The 18227-nt window shown below is 45.5% G+C and overlaps 1 protein-coding gene across 1 annotated transcript in view; it reads right to left on the minus strand.

The window, feature by feature from the left end:
* Window positions 1-18227, minus strand: part of CSMD2 (CUB and Sushi multiple domains 2) — a 336176-nt gene that overhangs the window by 212756 nt on the left and 105193 nt on the right. Inside the window, exons 5-6 of the mRNA XM_074562714.1 lie at window positions 9929-10123; window positions 3181-3388 (exon numbers count right to left, since the gene is read on the minus strand). Coding sequence (XP_074418815.1) covers window positions 3181-3388; window positions 9929-10123 — 403 coding nt within the window. The remainder of the gene's footprint in view (window positions 1-3180; window positions 3389-9928; window positions 10124-18227) is intronic.

Below are 18227 nucleotides of genomic sequence, written 5' to 3' on the forward strand. Positions count from 1 at the left end.
CAGCTCGGAGCAGATACTGACACAAAGCACACGATCAACGGAGCTCAGTCCCCTTAAGGGCTGGAGCCCAAGCTGCTTTGAGGGATTTTCTTCTTTTACATGTATTTATGGGGAAGAATTTCATTAATCCTTTCAGGTCCCTCCGCTACTACAAAATGAGGGGGAAGAGAACCTCAAGTCCCGAAGACAAGAAAAAGTCGGGGAATAATGACGTAAGAGAACATAAACACTACATACCCCTCTCCGTGCCCAGAGCATCCTTGCCCTGGCAGAGGAGGGCTGGGACTGGGATGGCCACTCCAGATAACCTCGAAGGAGAGCAGGGCAGCTACTGCCATCCTTCCAATTTTGCTTTACAGCCTGGAGACCCCCACACCGTCCTTTCTGATCCGACACGCTCTTTTTCACACTGTGACTTTTTTTCCCCTCCTGTTCTCTGCTCAGTAGAATTTTATTTCTCACCTGTCAAGGAAATCTAGACCCAAGGTCCCATGACAGAAACTGCGATAGCAGTTAAAAGAGCTGTAAATGTGTTATTTTATTAATACATCTCAAATAGCTACTCAACCTCTATTGCTCCGCTTGACATAGGGATGCTCAGACCTGCAATGCCCTTTCCCTTTCAAGGCTTATTGCGGGATTCGCATCCGACAGGTCAGGGACCAAATGAAACCCGTCCCGGGATTCCCCAGGGAGCAGTTGCGTGCGCCGAGACCAACGTGCAGCGCAGAGAGCTGTGCCGGCCGCCAAAGGCAGGAGAGGTGAGGGAATCTGGCTCGTAAAAAAAAAAAAAAAACCAACAAAGCACCTGTTTCCAAAGCCGGGAGGGGAATGACAACGCAGGAGATTTTTAGCAAGTGCAGGTCAAGTCAAGCTTAATGTGCTGAGTTAGTGCTCTCACAAATACTGCCATTACAGAACGTCCCATAGCTCAAAAATACGTATGAATTATACTCCAGATGAAATTTAATTTTGTTTATTTGTGTACATCTCTGGACCAGATTAAAGCTATTTATAAGGCTTAGGAAATGAAATATTTAGCTGCAAGATACTTCAATAGAATGGTTTATTTGGCCGCAAGTCTATCTGCCATATTACCAATAATTAAAACTAGGTTTTCATAGACAGAGGGGAAAAAAGGTTTTTAGCTATATTTTCAAGCTGAATCATATCAACATGTTTAAAGAGGAGATATGAGCTCCATTTTTTTTCCCTACAGGCAAAAATTATTAAAAAATGGGAAAAATGAGTCATCTGAATTTAATTATCAGGCTCTGAGTTGTGAAGGCTAGCTCTGAAAAATGAAATTCAAAATAAGACTCTTTGTAATTCCGCTTATGGGACTGAAAAGTTTGCTTCTCAAGAATACTAAATGAGATCCCTTTGAATTGACTGGTGTGTTTATCTTGCCCGTGTGTATTTCACAGCACTATAAAAACGCAGGACAAACCTCAAAAAGGAGGAATAGCTTTTTCTACGAGCCCTGGATGAAATTCCTGTTTGTGTGACCCGTTTCGCTCATTAACAGAGCGCATCTCGCCTGGGCTCTCCCCCGGTGGACTCAAACGAGAGCCCACTGCTGCTGCAGCCACGGAGTTCATCCAGCTCCCAGGGAAACTCCACTTGGAGGAAAGGCATCATTAAAGATGCAGCACGCGGGCACTTGGGGGGGGGGAAAGGGGAAGAAACAAAGTAAATACATCCTTATTCCCTCTGACAAGGCCCCAAAACTGATGTCTGTAAAACATACTACCTTTAAAATAGTTTCTAAATCTCATTTTTTAAACACTGTGTGTGCACATGCATGTACTACTGAAAGTCAAAGGGATTAATTTTCTAAGATGCATTTGCCATTTTTAAAGTTCTACCATGCTGTATTTATGGGTAGTTTATTAAATTTTTTTTCCAGCAGGTTCAGTCTGACAGGCATTGTTTTATTTTTGATATGACAAGACACAGTGCTGCACTGGCAACACCTCCAGGCTGAATAATGTTTCTTAACTAGCTACATCCATCTTTACCACACACCACAGATGACTGATCCTCGCTGCGGTACATAATGGCTAAAAACCAACAGTGCCCTAAAATATTAATGCATGCTAATAAAACCGGGGGTTTTTTTTCATGAAACAGCAACATCTAATTTTCAAAAGGGTCCTGGGAACAGTAAACAATTGGTACATGCTAAATGGCAAGTTCTCTCACATCAATACACCCTAAACATTCAAATCCTATTCCCCCATAATTGCCAGGCAAGTATAAATTACTTAATGTTATTTGTGGCTGCTACAGAATCCTCATAAATAATCGTAATTTAACTTCCTGCTGATAATCCCAGGCAACACCTAATTATTTCAAATGCTTAATTCTTGCCTTCCAGAGGGATGTCGAGTTTAAGACCATTCCCTTCCATTTGCTGCTAGTTTGGACTTTGTTTGCTGAGCGCGATGCGGGTGCAGGAGATCAGAGCACAGAGCGCACCAGAGGCAGAGCTTCCTCCGCTGTAAGAGGAACACGTCAGATTCCTTCTGCAATCCCTCACCTCAGGCTTCACAGCACTGATCATCTGGGTAGCTCTTGTACATTGGCGGGGGAGGGGGGGGAAATCAGTGTGGTATTTATTGTACATAAAAGCAATATTTCTGAAAGCATCGCTCAAATAAACAATGGGATGAGAGGGGTATTGAAATTCTACACACAGCCTCCCGTCTAAAGGACAAACTGATCCGTAGAAAAAATTGCCAGAAGTTCATTAACAGCAAAGTCAACTTGTCAGCAACATATTTAGCAATAATCAGAAAACAGTTTATCAAAAACAAGGTTTGAGCATGACGACGTTTGAGCAGGGTTTCTTGGGTTTTGAAGCGTTGGGTTGTTTTGCTTTTTTAAACGCTTTATTTCTTCTAAGCAGCTACACTGAAACCTGACTGCAGAGAACATCGTCTAAAGCAGGCAATAGCCACAGCTTACTGAGCAAATAAAAAGCATCCCAAGGAGTTCCATTAGAAGGCAGCAGCTACAACTTGTAGAATAGCTGGGATTAACCGGGAACTACCTTCATTCAGGCACAAACTCTGTTTGCCCTGAACATCCCGTGAAATTTCTATCCGCACACCCAGAACATCAGCAGGCACCACGCGACTGGACAGACACAATCAACTATGGCCGGTAGGAACCTACCAGAGCGAAGATCCCTCTGTTCCAGCAACTTCTAGGACATCATATCCATCTTCCAGCTGAAAATCCATGAAAACCAGAGCAATAGTGTCTCCAGGCTCAGCGAGAATAGTCCACGTGCAGTCTGCGTTATTGCCATACTCCAAAGGAAAGTGAGGGCTGGAGATAATTCCGCTCTGTCCCCGCAAAGTCCCTCCGCAAGCATCATCCGCTGGAAACAGAACGCAAGTGTTCAGATATTGCTGCAACGCACAAAGCAGGACATCAAAAAAGAATAAGCCCAAATGCAAAGCAGAGCTTTAAAAGCCCCAGTGCTTTTGTCAGGGTGTGTTTTACGACACACTATTAACAAAGAAGTTGCAGGATGCAAAATCCTATTAGGTCAGCTAGTGTCCCCTGGCAAGCGCCAGCGTATTCCCCACCGCACACTTATAGTGATTTGTTTAGTCTAATTTTGAACACCCCAAGCAACAGAGCTTCTGCCACGTCCCTGGGGAGGCGGTTCTCACATAACGCATCTCCCTGTCAGGACACTGTTTCCTCACGTGTGGTTGCCCAAGTTTTCTGTTCCATCCCTTATTCCTGGTTAGGATCGTCTGAGGTGGTTTTTGCTGCAGTTTTCCTCCTGTCGGCACACCCAGCCAAGCAGGAGGGGAACCGCCGGGGCTCAGTGACCAGGAGGGTTCCCCGGACGTGCGGACCCTCTCCTCTCACAGCACGGGGAGAGGCTGGTTTCCAGCTCTCATAGATCTCGGCACCTTCAGCAGCAGAAACACCCCCAAGGGCTGGGACAACAGGACTTACACAGCACAAGCGCTGTATTTAATAGAAATCTCATAGAACAGGTATCCCACACACCCGCATTCCATGTCTTTGTTTGCTCCGATTTCTTAAGGAAATGTATGTTGTTACCAAAATCATAGTGGTAAAAACTTAACTGCTTGTTCAGAAATCCAGCAGTGACATTTCCCAGTCATATAGTGATCTCCTGTTGGCTACAGGTTCTTTCATTTTCACAACCTGAATTTTATCAGCAGGAGCTATTAGAGCTATTAAAGAAGGAGGATCTAAAGCAAACACGGGCAGGAAGACAAAGGAGACCAGGAATGAATGTGACCAGGAGCAGGGCAGCTCACTGCTCCCGTACACGCAGCATCAGCTCAGCGTTTGTTTGGAACGCTGCTAAGAAAAGCCTGTTAACTTTACAAGGTGTATTACTGAGCAGCATTTCAGAAGCTTTAGTCAAGGAGCTTGGGGCCATACAGTATAAACACTTACTTTCATTACAAACTACTTAAAAAAAAAAAACCCCAAACCCTTCCAAACTGAAATTTAACACAGGTGAGAACGTTTGTTAAGCGCAATGGGTCATGGGCGCCTAAGGAGGGCAGGACAATCCCGCAGGGCTGCTCAGGAGGGTCCTTCTGCTTTTAGACCTTTTCAGAATCAGCGTCTTCTGCTACCAGCAGGTTTTAGCAGCAGAGCCGAGACCTCCGGCCTCTAACTCATGAAACTTGAAAGATAAAGTATGACAAACGTATATGCCAATTTTTCTTTCTCGTGGCCATCTGCTCTCCCAGCTCAGCCACACACCCCAGCAAGCAGGAGACACAGCGACCGGGGGCCAGTGACTGCGTCAGGACCCCCCGGGCTGTAACACGTTGTTTGTGTTGCTCCGACACCCTCCGTGGGTTCACCGGCACCTCTAAGGCCCAGTGGAGATCACGGACTGGGATGGCACATCGCCAATTACTGCACAAGCAGGAAAGGCAGAAAAAAATAGGATGAAACCAGACACGTAGGCAAACGTGCAACTACTGCTGGGCCATTCCAGCAGCCGAGACTTGGACTGAAAAAGGCCACTGAAATCCCAACGTGATGCTCTACTCCGTGGTATTCTATCACAACAGTCAGAAGTTATTTACAGACACAGAAGTGCAGTTTGAATCATCGATAAATGTAGCCTGAAAGATCTCTGTATGAAAAATCCTTCAAACTTCAGCACATCATACAGAAGATTCACAGTGGGACCTCCAAAGAAGGTCCATATGAAAAGTGAAAGGGCCACTTCCAAACCCTTCCTTCCGACAGAATGAAAATGCTTTTTCGAGGATGAATGGATTCCAGCCAAAGAGGATAGGCACGACTCACCAGTTTACAGGTATGTTCAAATTTGATTTCTCATGAATAAGTGCCCCTGCAGATGCTAGAAAGAAAGAGATGCAAAACGATTCTTATCCAGCGAACTCTCAGACCACATGCCCGGCAGCAAGACAGAGCAGAGCAAGGTTATGAGCTGCTTCAGCAAAACACAGGGATCCGAAAAGGCAATTTATTCTTGAGATAGCTCCCCTCTGGAGGTAAGTGTTATCTCCAGCATAACACATGAAACACTATTGTCGCCTGGCTGCTATTGGCCCTGGGCAACCATTCAAACACCTTTGCAAACAAGGTCCTGCACCTCTACCATGAGCCATCTGCAAGGATCCAGGCTCTGCGTGCGAACGTGGGCATCGGTGCTCATGGCCACGCACTGGCGTCTCCCCGCCATCGTGCGTCCCTGCAGCGCCAGGCAACACACAGCCCTTCCACACACGCAGCAAGGATCTGGAAGAAGCAATTCCCACCGGCAAGTTCCCAGCCACGTTTACTGTTGGGGTCTGGGATGTCTGAGACTGGATCTGGGACATTAAAGTTGGTTTGTACGAGAAGATGGAGAGGTACAGGAGGGGATGAAGAAATATGCTAAAGAATTTTGACTCAATGCTACAAATGCTACATTAGAACTCAAACAAAGGGACTTTTTTTTTTTTTTTTAACAGGACTAAGCTGATTCACAGTAGCTGAAGATCTAGCCAAGGGTATCGTGGGTTTGGCTGCTCTTTTTTTTTTTTTAATAAAAGGGGAGGTTTTAATTTAAAATCCTTGGAATTTTTTCATTACAAAAGGTATTTAATGGGAAATATATTCCCTTCCCATCTACCTCTAAATACACACTTCCATACTTTGTAGAGGTTGTTACTGTTTAAACATATTCTACAGTCTTCTAAAATCTCCTTGAACCTCCCTTCAATTACTTTGGGCACAGTGCAGTCTAAGCAGCTGTCTGAGCTACAGTAAGACAGACCACTTTTAATGAGATTATGCATATTTGATACGCTTAAAATGTAGCTTCACAAGTGTTCTCAACTTTTCAGCTGGCTTACTGAATTTTTACTCAACCGCCTACCAGAATCATAAACCTATCAGTTCTACCTAAATTCAGCAAGCAAACCGGGCAAAACTTCTCTCCCCACGCACGAAAGCGTTTTACAAGAGATTCTGATGTTTCCGGATATTCTTTGGGTGCCCCAAATGCACCGTTCTGCCTTTTTTGAGATTAACTGACCCAGGTGAGGTTGTTCCTTCCGTGGCTACAGCAGAACGGAAGACGGCATTCCACATCTGCTGGGGTTTTGCCTCCAGCGTACCAACTGTCAGGATGAAAGAACAGCTAGACTTGTAGGACTCAGCTTAAGGCCCCCTTTTGATTAAGTACAAGGCCTCCTTTTATTCTGTGACTGCAGAACAATTGTGCAGAAAGCGTGTAAAACCACACAAGATGCAACGAGGAAACCATTCCAGGTATTTCTGACACACGTCATATAGATGGGCAAGCGTCAGCTTAGTCTGGAATTTGCAGTCTGACCCAGACTGGCTGAGGACTTTCAGTCCTTGAGGCAAGTTTCTGCGTTCCCCGTGGTCTGCCGGGCACAGCCCAGCTGCTTCTGGGCAGCCCCGGCTGCCGCCCAGCTCCCCGCCGCGCTCCCTCGCGGCTCAGCACGGAGACGGCACTCGCTGCCGCTCTGGTGCTCCCTGAATGAGATCACCCCAGTTTTAATCCTTCCTGCCACGTAAGCAAGAAACATAACTCACCAGAGCAGAGTCTGTGCAGACTGAATTTATAGTCTCTCTTAGCTCAGAGTCCAAGAATCAATTTTGATATAACTGTGCTTTCAAAACCGCTGGCGAGCTGCAGCACTAGCTGCTCTCACTGCCTCTGCAAAGACTCATTTCACCAGGCCATTCTTTCTCTGTGTGGAATTCCTTCTTACTTTCCTTTCTCATTGAGATTACACTTGTCCTTTTTGAAAAAAAAAAAAAAAAAAGTAATATGTACTTCTAAACTGAGGGTTGGGTAAAGGGAGCGCAGACAACTGCTAAGGAGAAAAAGCAGCTGAGCCACAGAACCCCTTCACGGTGGTGCTGTCCTGGCACATCCGCCCAAGCATCTTTGTTTCTTATTCTTTTCTACCATGCGTTTCTTTGCATCTTTGGTTATTTCAATACACGAAGACTGGAATAGAGACAAGGCTACCAAGATATAGAAAAGGATGTTACGAAGTGGAAGACAAGCACAAAGAAAAGAGCATAAAGAAACCAGAAGAGGACCTCAATCAGCATGGCAGAAACAGCCACTGGTTTCGACACTGCTCTCATACCTCTGCCGTGACACTGGAGAGAAGGGGAAGGAGGAAAGGGCAGAGTCCCCAGACCAAACACCGTCCCTTGCAGCGACATTAGACAAGTCTATTCCCAAGATAGCAGCTCCCGAGATTTCAACACCTGCTCAGCCAGAGGGCACCTTTCATCTCGATGGGATCTGACCCAGCAGCGTGACCCATCTCCAACTTATATTAGAAAACAAAAGAATATGTACAAATACATTTAACAAACTTCCAGCTGACAACTGCCAGCAAGCCACTATTAACAGAATTAATTACAAGCTACACAGACCACAAAGATCTTTTGTGTCTCAAGGAAATACATATATATTCATCTTCAGGGAACAGTTTTGCAAACGCTGTTTTCCCTGCAGCAGGTGGCATAAACCCGCTGGGCAGTGTGCAATCTTTCTGCCCCTTGCAACAACCGCGCTCTGTGTCCCCAGCGTATCAGCCCAGCACGAGCGTCCGACTGCTGACAGCGGAAGGAATGCAGCTGGTTCCTCTTTGCTGCTTTCCTGGAACAAGAGTGAAATGTTACATGAGATTTCTGGTTCCTGCCTCCAAAAAAATTCTTTGGAAGTTTAACTTGAGGTAAAGTCTTGAAGGATCAGGACCAAAACAATTAAAAAGGAGCGGCTCCCTCCAGGAACCTGCAGGCACATCGCTACACAGGTGCGCCTGAAGGAGCACACGTTCTGCGGCCATCAGAGCAATTCACACAGCACTGATGCCAGCGCCACAGAATTGAGTATTTCTCCATCCTGAAGCGTATCAGAGGCCACCACCATCACCGCAGGATTCAAGATTGAAACGGTGGTGTGAAAATTAAAAGTGAGTTTGGCAGTTCAAGACAAAAATGCAAAAATAGTCTTTTACTCCATCTGCAGCAGGGATCACAAAAATGACACTGGTGCCAACCCTCGACTTCAGCACCTGTTGGGGTCAGGAGTTAATCCCTCCCTCGCTGGGGTCTACTGCACAAATGTCTGAAGAAGAGCAGGGCAAGGAGAAGATCCTGCCTTTCTCCAAAGGAAGGCTGCTGTCAGAGAAATGCTGTCGGACCGGAGGAAACGCTGGTCCATCGATGCAGATAATTTCTAAAGCGTATTGCTTTGCATACCCTCAAGGTTGAATTTCAGTGACTGTTTATCCTGCACACACCTCCAGTGAAATTAGGAGGAAAAAAAAAAAAAGAAATGTTCCAACTGGAGACCTAATTCAAAGGAAAATCAAAGAATCATAACTGATCATACTAAAACGGCAACCATAGCGTCCCTCTCCAGTGTCACTTTGGCTGTGTGCCCGCTCCTTCGGTGGTATAATGCCCTTGGCCCCAAACCTGTAGGTAAGCGTACAAGAAATACACTAAGCAGCACACACTACTGCTGCGTAACTCATTCAAGGAAGCATTAAAAACACACCAAGCAAACAATATTTGCTCACTTTAAATTCAAGATTTACGCTACAGCTTAGAACCGCTGATTGATTGCACAAGCAGAGTCAATAAAAAGAATCAATATAAGATGCTCTGCTGAAGTGCACAAGGAATCGAGGGGAAAAGACTTCAAAGCAGCAGCAACTGTTTTGGTATAACAACGCCGACACTTGTATATTTACAGACTCTCTAGTCCCTTGTGGCCCCGGAGAATTAGCAAGCAGCTCTCTACACTGAGAGAGGAATCTAAGTTTCCCTGCCCTTGTGGGGAAGCTGCCCAGCCTTTTCAACCAAAGGCCAGATTTTTCCTCCCAAATAGCATCCCCCGTGGCAGGCTGTGGCCCCGCTGCCAGCGCCCCCAGCCCAGCAGCGTTCCGCACACACTCGCGTTTCTCTACGGACAAAGCACCACAGTCACTGTGGAACGTGCCATGAGGGAAGCCAGCCTGACGTGGCAGAAAGCAGAAAATCCAGTCTCGTTTTCTAGTGTTTCATCTAGAAAACCTGCGTGGTGTTGGGTGGGCACCCTATCTTATCGATAATACTCCTGGCTTTTCCTCCCCCCACGCTTTAGACAAAGAAATTGAAGTTAAAGTAGCTGTGCGGCATTTTGCATACTTTGAGCACTTCATAACCTTCCTATTATTCACCCAAACGCTGGCAGCTTTAAGGAAACCAATAAAAAGGAACCTCAATATTAGCTACATCATGTTTAGTTTTCAAGTATTTTAAAATCAAGCTTACAGTCCATAAAGTTTTCCCCAACCCCAAACCGCCCATTAAATCCTGTTTCATTGTGGCTGTTTCAGATGAGGAGAGGGCACTTTACCTCTGCAGAAGGGGAGAGGAAAATCCCAGGAGGCACTGTTTTCCGAATTGGCGTGGCACGTGAGCAACGCGTGTCCTTCCAAAAAGAAGCCTGGATTACAGCTGTATCTCACTTTGTCCCCGATGCTGAACGTTGTCCCTTGCTGAATCCCATTCTGCAGCCTTCCCGGGTTTCCACACGTGTGACTTGGTAAAACTGCCAAAGAAAGTTGCTTCTGGTTAGGGACAGTGCATTGAAACAGAGCTGTCAGGTGAAGAATCCAGAGGGAAGGCTCGTCTCAAATGCATCACATAAAATGGAAAGAGCAAATAACCACCAAACTTACCCTACCGGATTGCAGAGCCCGTTACAGTTAACACTTAAGCACCGTTTCTAACGAGACGGATATATACACGCACAAAGACGCAAAATCATTCCCCAAGCAGCTGAGTCAGAAACAAGATCCACTCCTTCCTGACCAGTTTTACCCATTTCCAAACCAAAGCATCCCTCGTTCCAACGCCCACCTGCAGTTCTGTCTAACACGATTGCAGTTGATTAGAATCCAGAGATTACATGCCCGTTGGAAAATAACATTTTTCAACAGACCTTCGCTGGGCACCTCAAAGGCCCTGCGATGTCAGCAGAGTCGTGTTGCACCTTAGAACCACAGAGAAGGCAGCAAATCCTGTAACTATCACCCGGACAAAAAGAGCATCATTTCAGCCCACCAGGATTTATGCTTCATTGCGCTGTGTGTTTAACCCAGATTTCTCACATATGCATCAAATAGACTCCAAACAATGCAGCTGGACTCAGCTCCACTGAAGGCAAAATATAATCCAACAAAAGTTTGCATCAGAAAGAAAATGGGATACTTGAATAGAAGATGGAGGATTCGCAGCTAAAATTCTAGTAAATCCTCTACCAATGCCTCTGTATGGCAGTTTTAGAGAATTTAAATAAAACTCTACAGGTTCCCATAAGCCACTCCAAAAAGATCCACTCAAATCATGGTTTTAGAGCCCAATATAAAACCCAACGAAGACAACCAAGACTACGTGAATGACTTAATCAAATTTGTATCAGGCCCTTGTGCAGCATCTGTATTATAGTTCTTTTTCATTAAAGCCGAAGCATCAGAGGAAGGAAGACATGGTCATTCAAAACTGAGTGATGGTTTATCATTGGAAACAATTTTGTCAGGGGCATGAACAAAACCAGATGAATTTCTACGAGCAAAGGGAGGTTTAGTCCGCAGCTTTGCCAAGGCAAAGAGGAAGATTAAAAGGAAAATGATAGGCTAGCGTACGCGGCATGCAGCAGGATAAAATACAACCAAAACTGCACGTAAGCATGTGAAATGAAACACAAATCCTGACCACTAACTGAGGCAGAGACGCTTCCGTTCTCTCCTGCCGCGGGACAGCACTTCAGGGTTGGGATTTGGAACCCACCCCGGCTCTGGCACGGGTTGTCCCCCCCCGACTCCCCCTGGAGCAGAGCTCGGGCACCCCACGAGGGCTCCCAACAGCAGATACGCAGACAGGATCCCTCACAGCCAGGGAAACCAGAGACTAATCCGTAATGAATATAGGATTAGGCTTCCTGCATCCAGACAGACCACCTGGTTTCTAGTTAACCCACTTCCAGATTAAATGCAACCTTACCACCTTAAACCTGATTAATTTTAACGGCACGTGCATCTCGACTCCTGCCTTACTTTGGTTTCTAGTTTTTTCCCTGCTGCGACTGCAAGCTCTCGCCACACACCTGCCTGCGGGGGCGCAGCCTGTCCCCCAGCCCCAGAAGAGCTCGGCAGCACCTGGGGACCCCCCCCCAGCTCTACATCCCACAGCAACGCGCCAGCTCCCACAGACGAGATTTCCTCCCCTTTCTCCATCCCCCAAAATACTGGTTACGTCCTTCCACAAAGCACTTGGAGCCGGGATGTTCATCAGCAACTTTCACATAGAAATATTAATGACCCTGCAGGTTTGGTAAGCGGGGGGATGCTATCGAGTATGTCAGACGGGTTGAAAAGCAGTGTAGAACTAATGTTTCATTTTCTGTAATGATACTCAAACCCCCAATTTAATTAAATTACCAATGTCACTTTTTTAAAAAAAATGAACCCATTCCTGCTTTTATGCTTCCTTCCTTTAAAATTAATGACTAGAACTTTGCTATAAATAAAAATCTATCATTTTTAAAAGTCAATCTCTAATACTAGCTGCTCTCTACTTAATGAACTGTGAAGAATCAGACAACCCTGACCCGCATCTTATCTTAAAAATCATACTTGAAAAACAGGATCTCATTTAAAAATTCTGCTTCATTTGGCTGCCTTAACTAATATCTTTTTACAGGACGGACAATGCACGCATGCTTTTTGGGGAGGCAACATTAACCCCTTGATTGCTTCGGATTCAGTGGGGTTGCTGTAGGAATCGGTGAGCCTTGATTTTTTTTTTTTTTTTTTTTTTTTTTTTTAAAGAACCACCAATGCGCATCTGCCGAAGACAAACACTTCTTCGAATTGCTGCCTCACGGACCAAAAGACCTGCTCCCAAAGAGGCTGGTGCTGCGTGTGCTGATGAACTGCACCTTCCCCTAAGAGCAGGAGGCAGAGGAGGCAAAGGACACATGTCTGCGCTCCCCGAGAGTGCGGGGCTTCCCCCAGCCCTGCGGCCCGTGCCCAGGCGGGGTCCCAGAGCCTGGAGACGTCCCCAAAACCCCCGACTGCTTCACTCGGCGTGGGAAGCCCGCGCCTGTTCCACTGCTGAGGGGGACTCCCCGAGCTGGTGCTCTCACAGCCATGGATTTGTGATTCTACTCCGACATTCCTGAGAAGAGATAATATTATTGCTCATACTTGGCTGCCTCTAACAGCCAGACTCTCTGATTGCTTGAGAGATTAATAGAACTGTATTATTTACATCAGATGTCGCACAGAATAATATTATTAAAGCTTTGTCTTACCCATTTACCAATTCCACTGTAGATTAGTAGCATGGATTTTTTTCCTCCCCATAAAAGCTTTGTTCCCCGCAATCAACATAATATTTTCCAGTGATTGTATGGAAATGAATGCAGCCACAGACCAGATTTGTACAGATGAATAGAAGGTCCCGTTAGTCATTTTGTAGCTAAGTCTGTTTCTTTCCATGATGAATTTAGAGCAGTTTATTGTATTTGTCTTGATTTGAACAGCTGCCAAACCGTTATCTTATTTTATGACAGAGGAAAGGAAATAGGATTATTCTATTGCAGTTGCACCTGGAGAGCTCCTCAACGTCCCTCAAACACCACTGTCCCAAACTCTACTGCCCTGGAAACCTCACGCCCTACGATGACACAGTCGAGGAACCATAATCATGGTGTTAATTGCCAGCACAGACACAAACAGGACCAGACCAGAACCTCTGGAGAGGAGGTTAGGTGAGAATTACAACCATCTTAAGAGGTAACAGGAGACAGGACGATCTGAGAGCAAGGCAGAAATGGCACCTTTTCGGCAAGAAACTACAAAGTGTCAGGACATGGAAAACATCAGCCGGGAATAAGCCCACCAAAACTTAGAACTCTCCCACTTCTGCAGTTCTCAATCTATCCTTCAAATCCATTTATTCGTCAAAAAGAAATGGGGAGGGCACAAGAGAAACCTCTGCCCAACTTCACTCCATTCTGCCCCAAACTCTCCCTGCTGTTGTGTTTTCTCTTGCCTTTCAGTCTGGGCTCCTTTTGTCCCATCCTTTGGAGCCGCACATGCTCCACTGATTTATCTCTCCCTTCACGTTACCCTGGGAGCATCATTCAAGATCTTGTGTGCTACGTGGCTCTTATAAAGCAACGAAGCTGCGTTTCCCTCATGGAGCTACTCTTTGTAAACTTTATATCCAGATCTCTTAATACAAGACCAGAGGCGTCTCGCGGATTTCACAGCGTTGCTTGAAAGTGAACTGAACAAACTGGAAACGGAGACAACGCGTTTGAGACGTTTCCACCATCCACTCCTGTGAGCTGCTGAAGAGCAACTAAGGAGCTACCAGAATTGCTGATCTGCATCAGTAGCTTCATTCCACTCACTGACTTTAATTTTTACCCCCATTTCTTTCTGCCCTTTTCAACAGGCTCACCAGGCTTCTCCCAACTTTTCTCAGCCCCTCGCCCAGGATCACTACGCTGGAAGTTTTCAAAATCAGCAACTTTCAAAACCTAGTACTTGTCAAGCCACGTCTTCTTGTTCCAGTTCATTCGAAATTAATTAGCAGTCTTTATGTCATTAGATGTGACTCAACGCATCCTTGGACAGCATCCCACCATCAAAACGCATTCAGCCTAATTACATCAGCCTTTCCTAAAACCCCATAGCTCTTTTTGTCAGGAGGGGGGGGGAAGAAAAAAAAAAAGGCAGAGAGATGTTTCTCTTCTTGCTCATCACATTGAGACATTGGCCTTACCTTACCCGTTCAGGTGCTTTCAGGCAAAGCAAATTCAAATGCATCCCTAGCTTGCTCACCACTCCAAAGAGAAATCTTCCCTGTTTCCTATTCAAATTAATCTTCAGCTCCATTTTCTCTGTTTATATTGTTTGAATATAAAATAACCCCAACATTTAATACATCTAGATACTGCATTCCAGTCTATTACCCTATTTACATAGCTAAAAGAGGCGGTTTTATTGCTTGAATTATCTATGGTAGTTTACGACAGATATTTCAATGCTATCATTGTTCTAACCTTGAAATCTTATCAAGGAGTGCAACTTTTATGATATGAGGCCATACATTATCTCCTCATTCCCAACTAATTTTCATTCCTAATAAAAAAGAAAAGCAAGCAAGCCATGCCAGAGCAGGCACTTACAGCTCCTGAATACAGCTATTACAGCAAGAATAATTTATAAATCCCAATGAAAGGACGCTACATAGACCAAGCAAAATAACAAAACCATTGACCTACACTACTTGGCTCAGTCATCACTGCACACTCATTTCCAAACTAATCTCCAATATGCTTTTTTAACCCTTCTTTCCTTTTTCCTGCGCTTCCGGGATCTAGTGGGGGCTGGACGTCAAGACACCCAAGGGCACTAAGAGAAAGGTCCCCTCTGCCCCAGATGCAGGCTGGGCTGCGCAGCACCGTGCTTCACCCAGAGGACAATCTGCACTGCATTTGTTACCCTCCTAGAAATTTGAGGGGGGAAACAGATATTTTTATTTTTTTTATAGGAGAATATCTCAAAGGTTTCCATGACAGCTTCAAGAATTAACTGAAAAACCTCTGCGCCACATGGACACCTTTGGCCAGCACAAACATGAACTCCGCCGGGAGAGGGAGATCCACACAGACCAGTTTCCTCTCCCTCTTCAGCCGTAACTTCTGGGCCAAGTACCACAGGGATACTCCATGACTCTCTAACACCCTTCACCAGTCTTTTAGTGCAATCTGGTTCAGTTCAGAAGAGTTTTAACCTTCAGAATAAGTGTCCAGTGTGTGCTACAGAAAAGGAAATATATGGTATCTTTTTCATTTCATTTTATCCTTTTTTATGTCATGATTCACTTCCAGTACAGCCAACAGAGATAAAACTAAATGGAAACTATTTTTTCCCCCTCTAATATTTCTTTGTTCAACTGAAAAACAGCCAGATAGTTACTTTTGGATAATAACAGACCAGAATGGTTCATCATCCATCTTCTTTGTGGTAGTCGTTCTAGGGCTTTTTTGGAAATTCATTTTCAGTTTTCTATTTACCTTCCTGGAATGTGCTACAGCAACTTCAGTGCAACTTCCGAGAGCACCACCCAAGCTGAGAGAGGATTACTTCAGATTTGATTTAGTCATCCCGCTACAGAAATAGCGGAAGACTCAAGATGTGAAGGCAGCGGGATCACGGGAGATACAGCAACAATCAATCCCGTGTATTTCAGAGATGCGGTGAGCAGGGATCCTTAACATTTGGGACTTTATGCCGCTCACCATTTATACTTTCAAACAAATGTCGTTACTCACTGCGCACAGCAGAGGAAGCCTGGCTAGCATGAAGATACAGCCACTGGGGCCTGGCTACAGAAAGCTTTTGCTGGGCCCTGAAGGACCCCGTCATGCTGGCAGCCACTTAGATGTCAGCGGTGCTGAGTTTCCAGAGCCAGTGGTCCTCACACACCATCCCAACCCGGGATGCTCTCCCGCATCGGGAGCCTAATCAGCACGGCACTCGAGAACGTGCTTATCTTTCTGAACATGCTCTAGTCCTGCTGCTTTTCGGTGCAACGACACTTGAACACAAGCTTAATTTAAAGTATGTGGTTAAGTGTTTTGCTTAGCAGGAATGGATTTAAGTGTATGTTTAAAGGCTTCATTGAACTGGCATTTAACAGCTGCAGAGTAACCTGAAAAAACTCCCCGAGGGAGGAGGGTGGTTCTACATTTGTTTTCTCTCTTCCTCCCTGAACCAAGGTTAACCATTCCAAGGGAAACAAAGACCTGCATCTTTTTGTAACATAAAAGACAAGCCAAGAAAAGCAATACCGCAGTGGTTATCAGGACAAGACCACAACTGCAGGCACCAAGCGAAAGCAGAATTAGAACTGCAGCCCCAGAGAGTTCAGCTGCCGTATCAGATTAAGCACCTCGCTCCGCTGCGCACATCGAGACTGAAAGCCAAGGCGTCGGTGTGAAGAAAGGGTGTCAGATTGGGAAACCCAGATTTGAACTGATTCTATCTAGACACTGGGTGCCAGTGTTGATCCGCTCTGCGTTTCACTGGAGAGTGTCCCTGGGCAGGGAACGCTCTTTGTTCTGTTAAAAAAAGCCACTTCCAACTTTAGAGACCACATTGTTTATCTGCTTATTGATCTTCTCTAGCTATTGGCTCATTACCCAGAAACAGAAATTGTAGCCAACTACATCTGTTTTAATAAATATTTCACAGCAGAGGAAGGGCATTCACCACAACACGCCATCCCGAGCTTTTTCAGCCACTCCTGGGGAAGCAGCGGGTGCCGAAGCGCAGGGCAGCGCCGGGGTCTCACCTGCAGCACTGTGCGACACATGCAGACCTGCCGTGTCTTCATGCCGGCGCACCGGCAGCTCGAGCTTCTTTCTTCCAGTAGCTTCCACACATCTTTCCTACCCCTCATTCCTGGCTTTCGGAAGCCTTTGGAGGGGCAGCTGGAGATCACGCCCCACGCTCCTGCTCCGCGCAGCAGCCCACCCGTCCTCCCCAGCCAGACCAGGCGAGTTCCCTCACAGCCATCCTGAGGTTCAACCAAAAATAACCCATTTCATCAGAAGTGGGGCCAGAAACTCCCGTAATTCACAACTCCCAGTTGCTTCAGCTTCCACACACACTACATAAGGTCTGCCTCACCCCCACGAATAAACACGGAGAAAACTGGTTTGTTTTAATTTTTCAACTGCCTTCATAATTTATTCCCTCTGACAGTTATCTTTTCTGTACCTTCTTTAGGAAGCTTGGCTACTCAATAGCACACAACGGCCAGCACCGTAGACACAACTAACTGGGACATCAACCTCACCGAGCGGTACATTAACTCATCAGCGACACCGCGCAGTTTGTGGGGAAATGCTGTTGAGAACAGGGGAGGTGAAATATTATACCGTTGAGTAGAACGGTCAATAGCAAAAGCAAGCAGGAACGCTGAGCTCGCGGTGCGGACACCTCCTATCAATAACCAGAAGCAAACACGTCTCGAGGGTGGTGCTGCAATAGAGCCCATTGAGCTGCCCTAGCAATGAGGTAGTCTTCCACTTCCAGCACTAGAGATTCATTATTAATTTGTGGTCATAACTGATTAAAAAAAAAAAAACAAACCTAGAAGGTAATTTTATCCGCCTCACCAAAAACAAAGCTAAAGTGATCTAATTATGTCATAAAACCATGCCTAGGGCTCAGTCCTGTTTCCTAAATTCACAGGTGCCTATCTTGCAAAATTTGCCACAAGCATGATTTTGCAAGCTACGCAATAGCACGCACTGATCTCAGAGAACAAGTTTTTTAGCCCCCCATGGGATCTCCCCAATGCCTGAATATATTCAGAAACAAGAGCTTATTCTGATTTCAAGGACCTTACCTTATTCACTCTTCTCTCCCCAGACAAGATACCGTGAAGCTTTACTCAAAGGTTAGACCCGTATCTATCCAGAAATGTTCATTTAAGTTCTATCTAGAGTAGTATGATGGTCCAAATACTTCAAGGAGACCTCGAATATACCGGGAATTGACACAAAGAGATGTTACAAATGAAAAATCCATATATACATGCTACAAGAAAGGCATCTATTGTATAAA

Source organism: Larus michahellis, chromosome 19 (assembly GCF_964199755.1).
Source record: "Larus michahellis chromosome 19, bLarMic1.1, whole genome shotgun sequence".
Lineage (NCBI taxonomy): Eukaryota > Metazoa > Chordata > Aves > Charadriiformes > Laridae > Larus > Larus michahellis.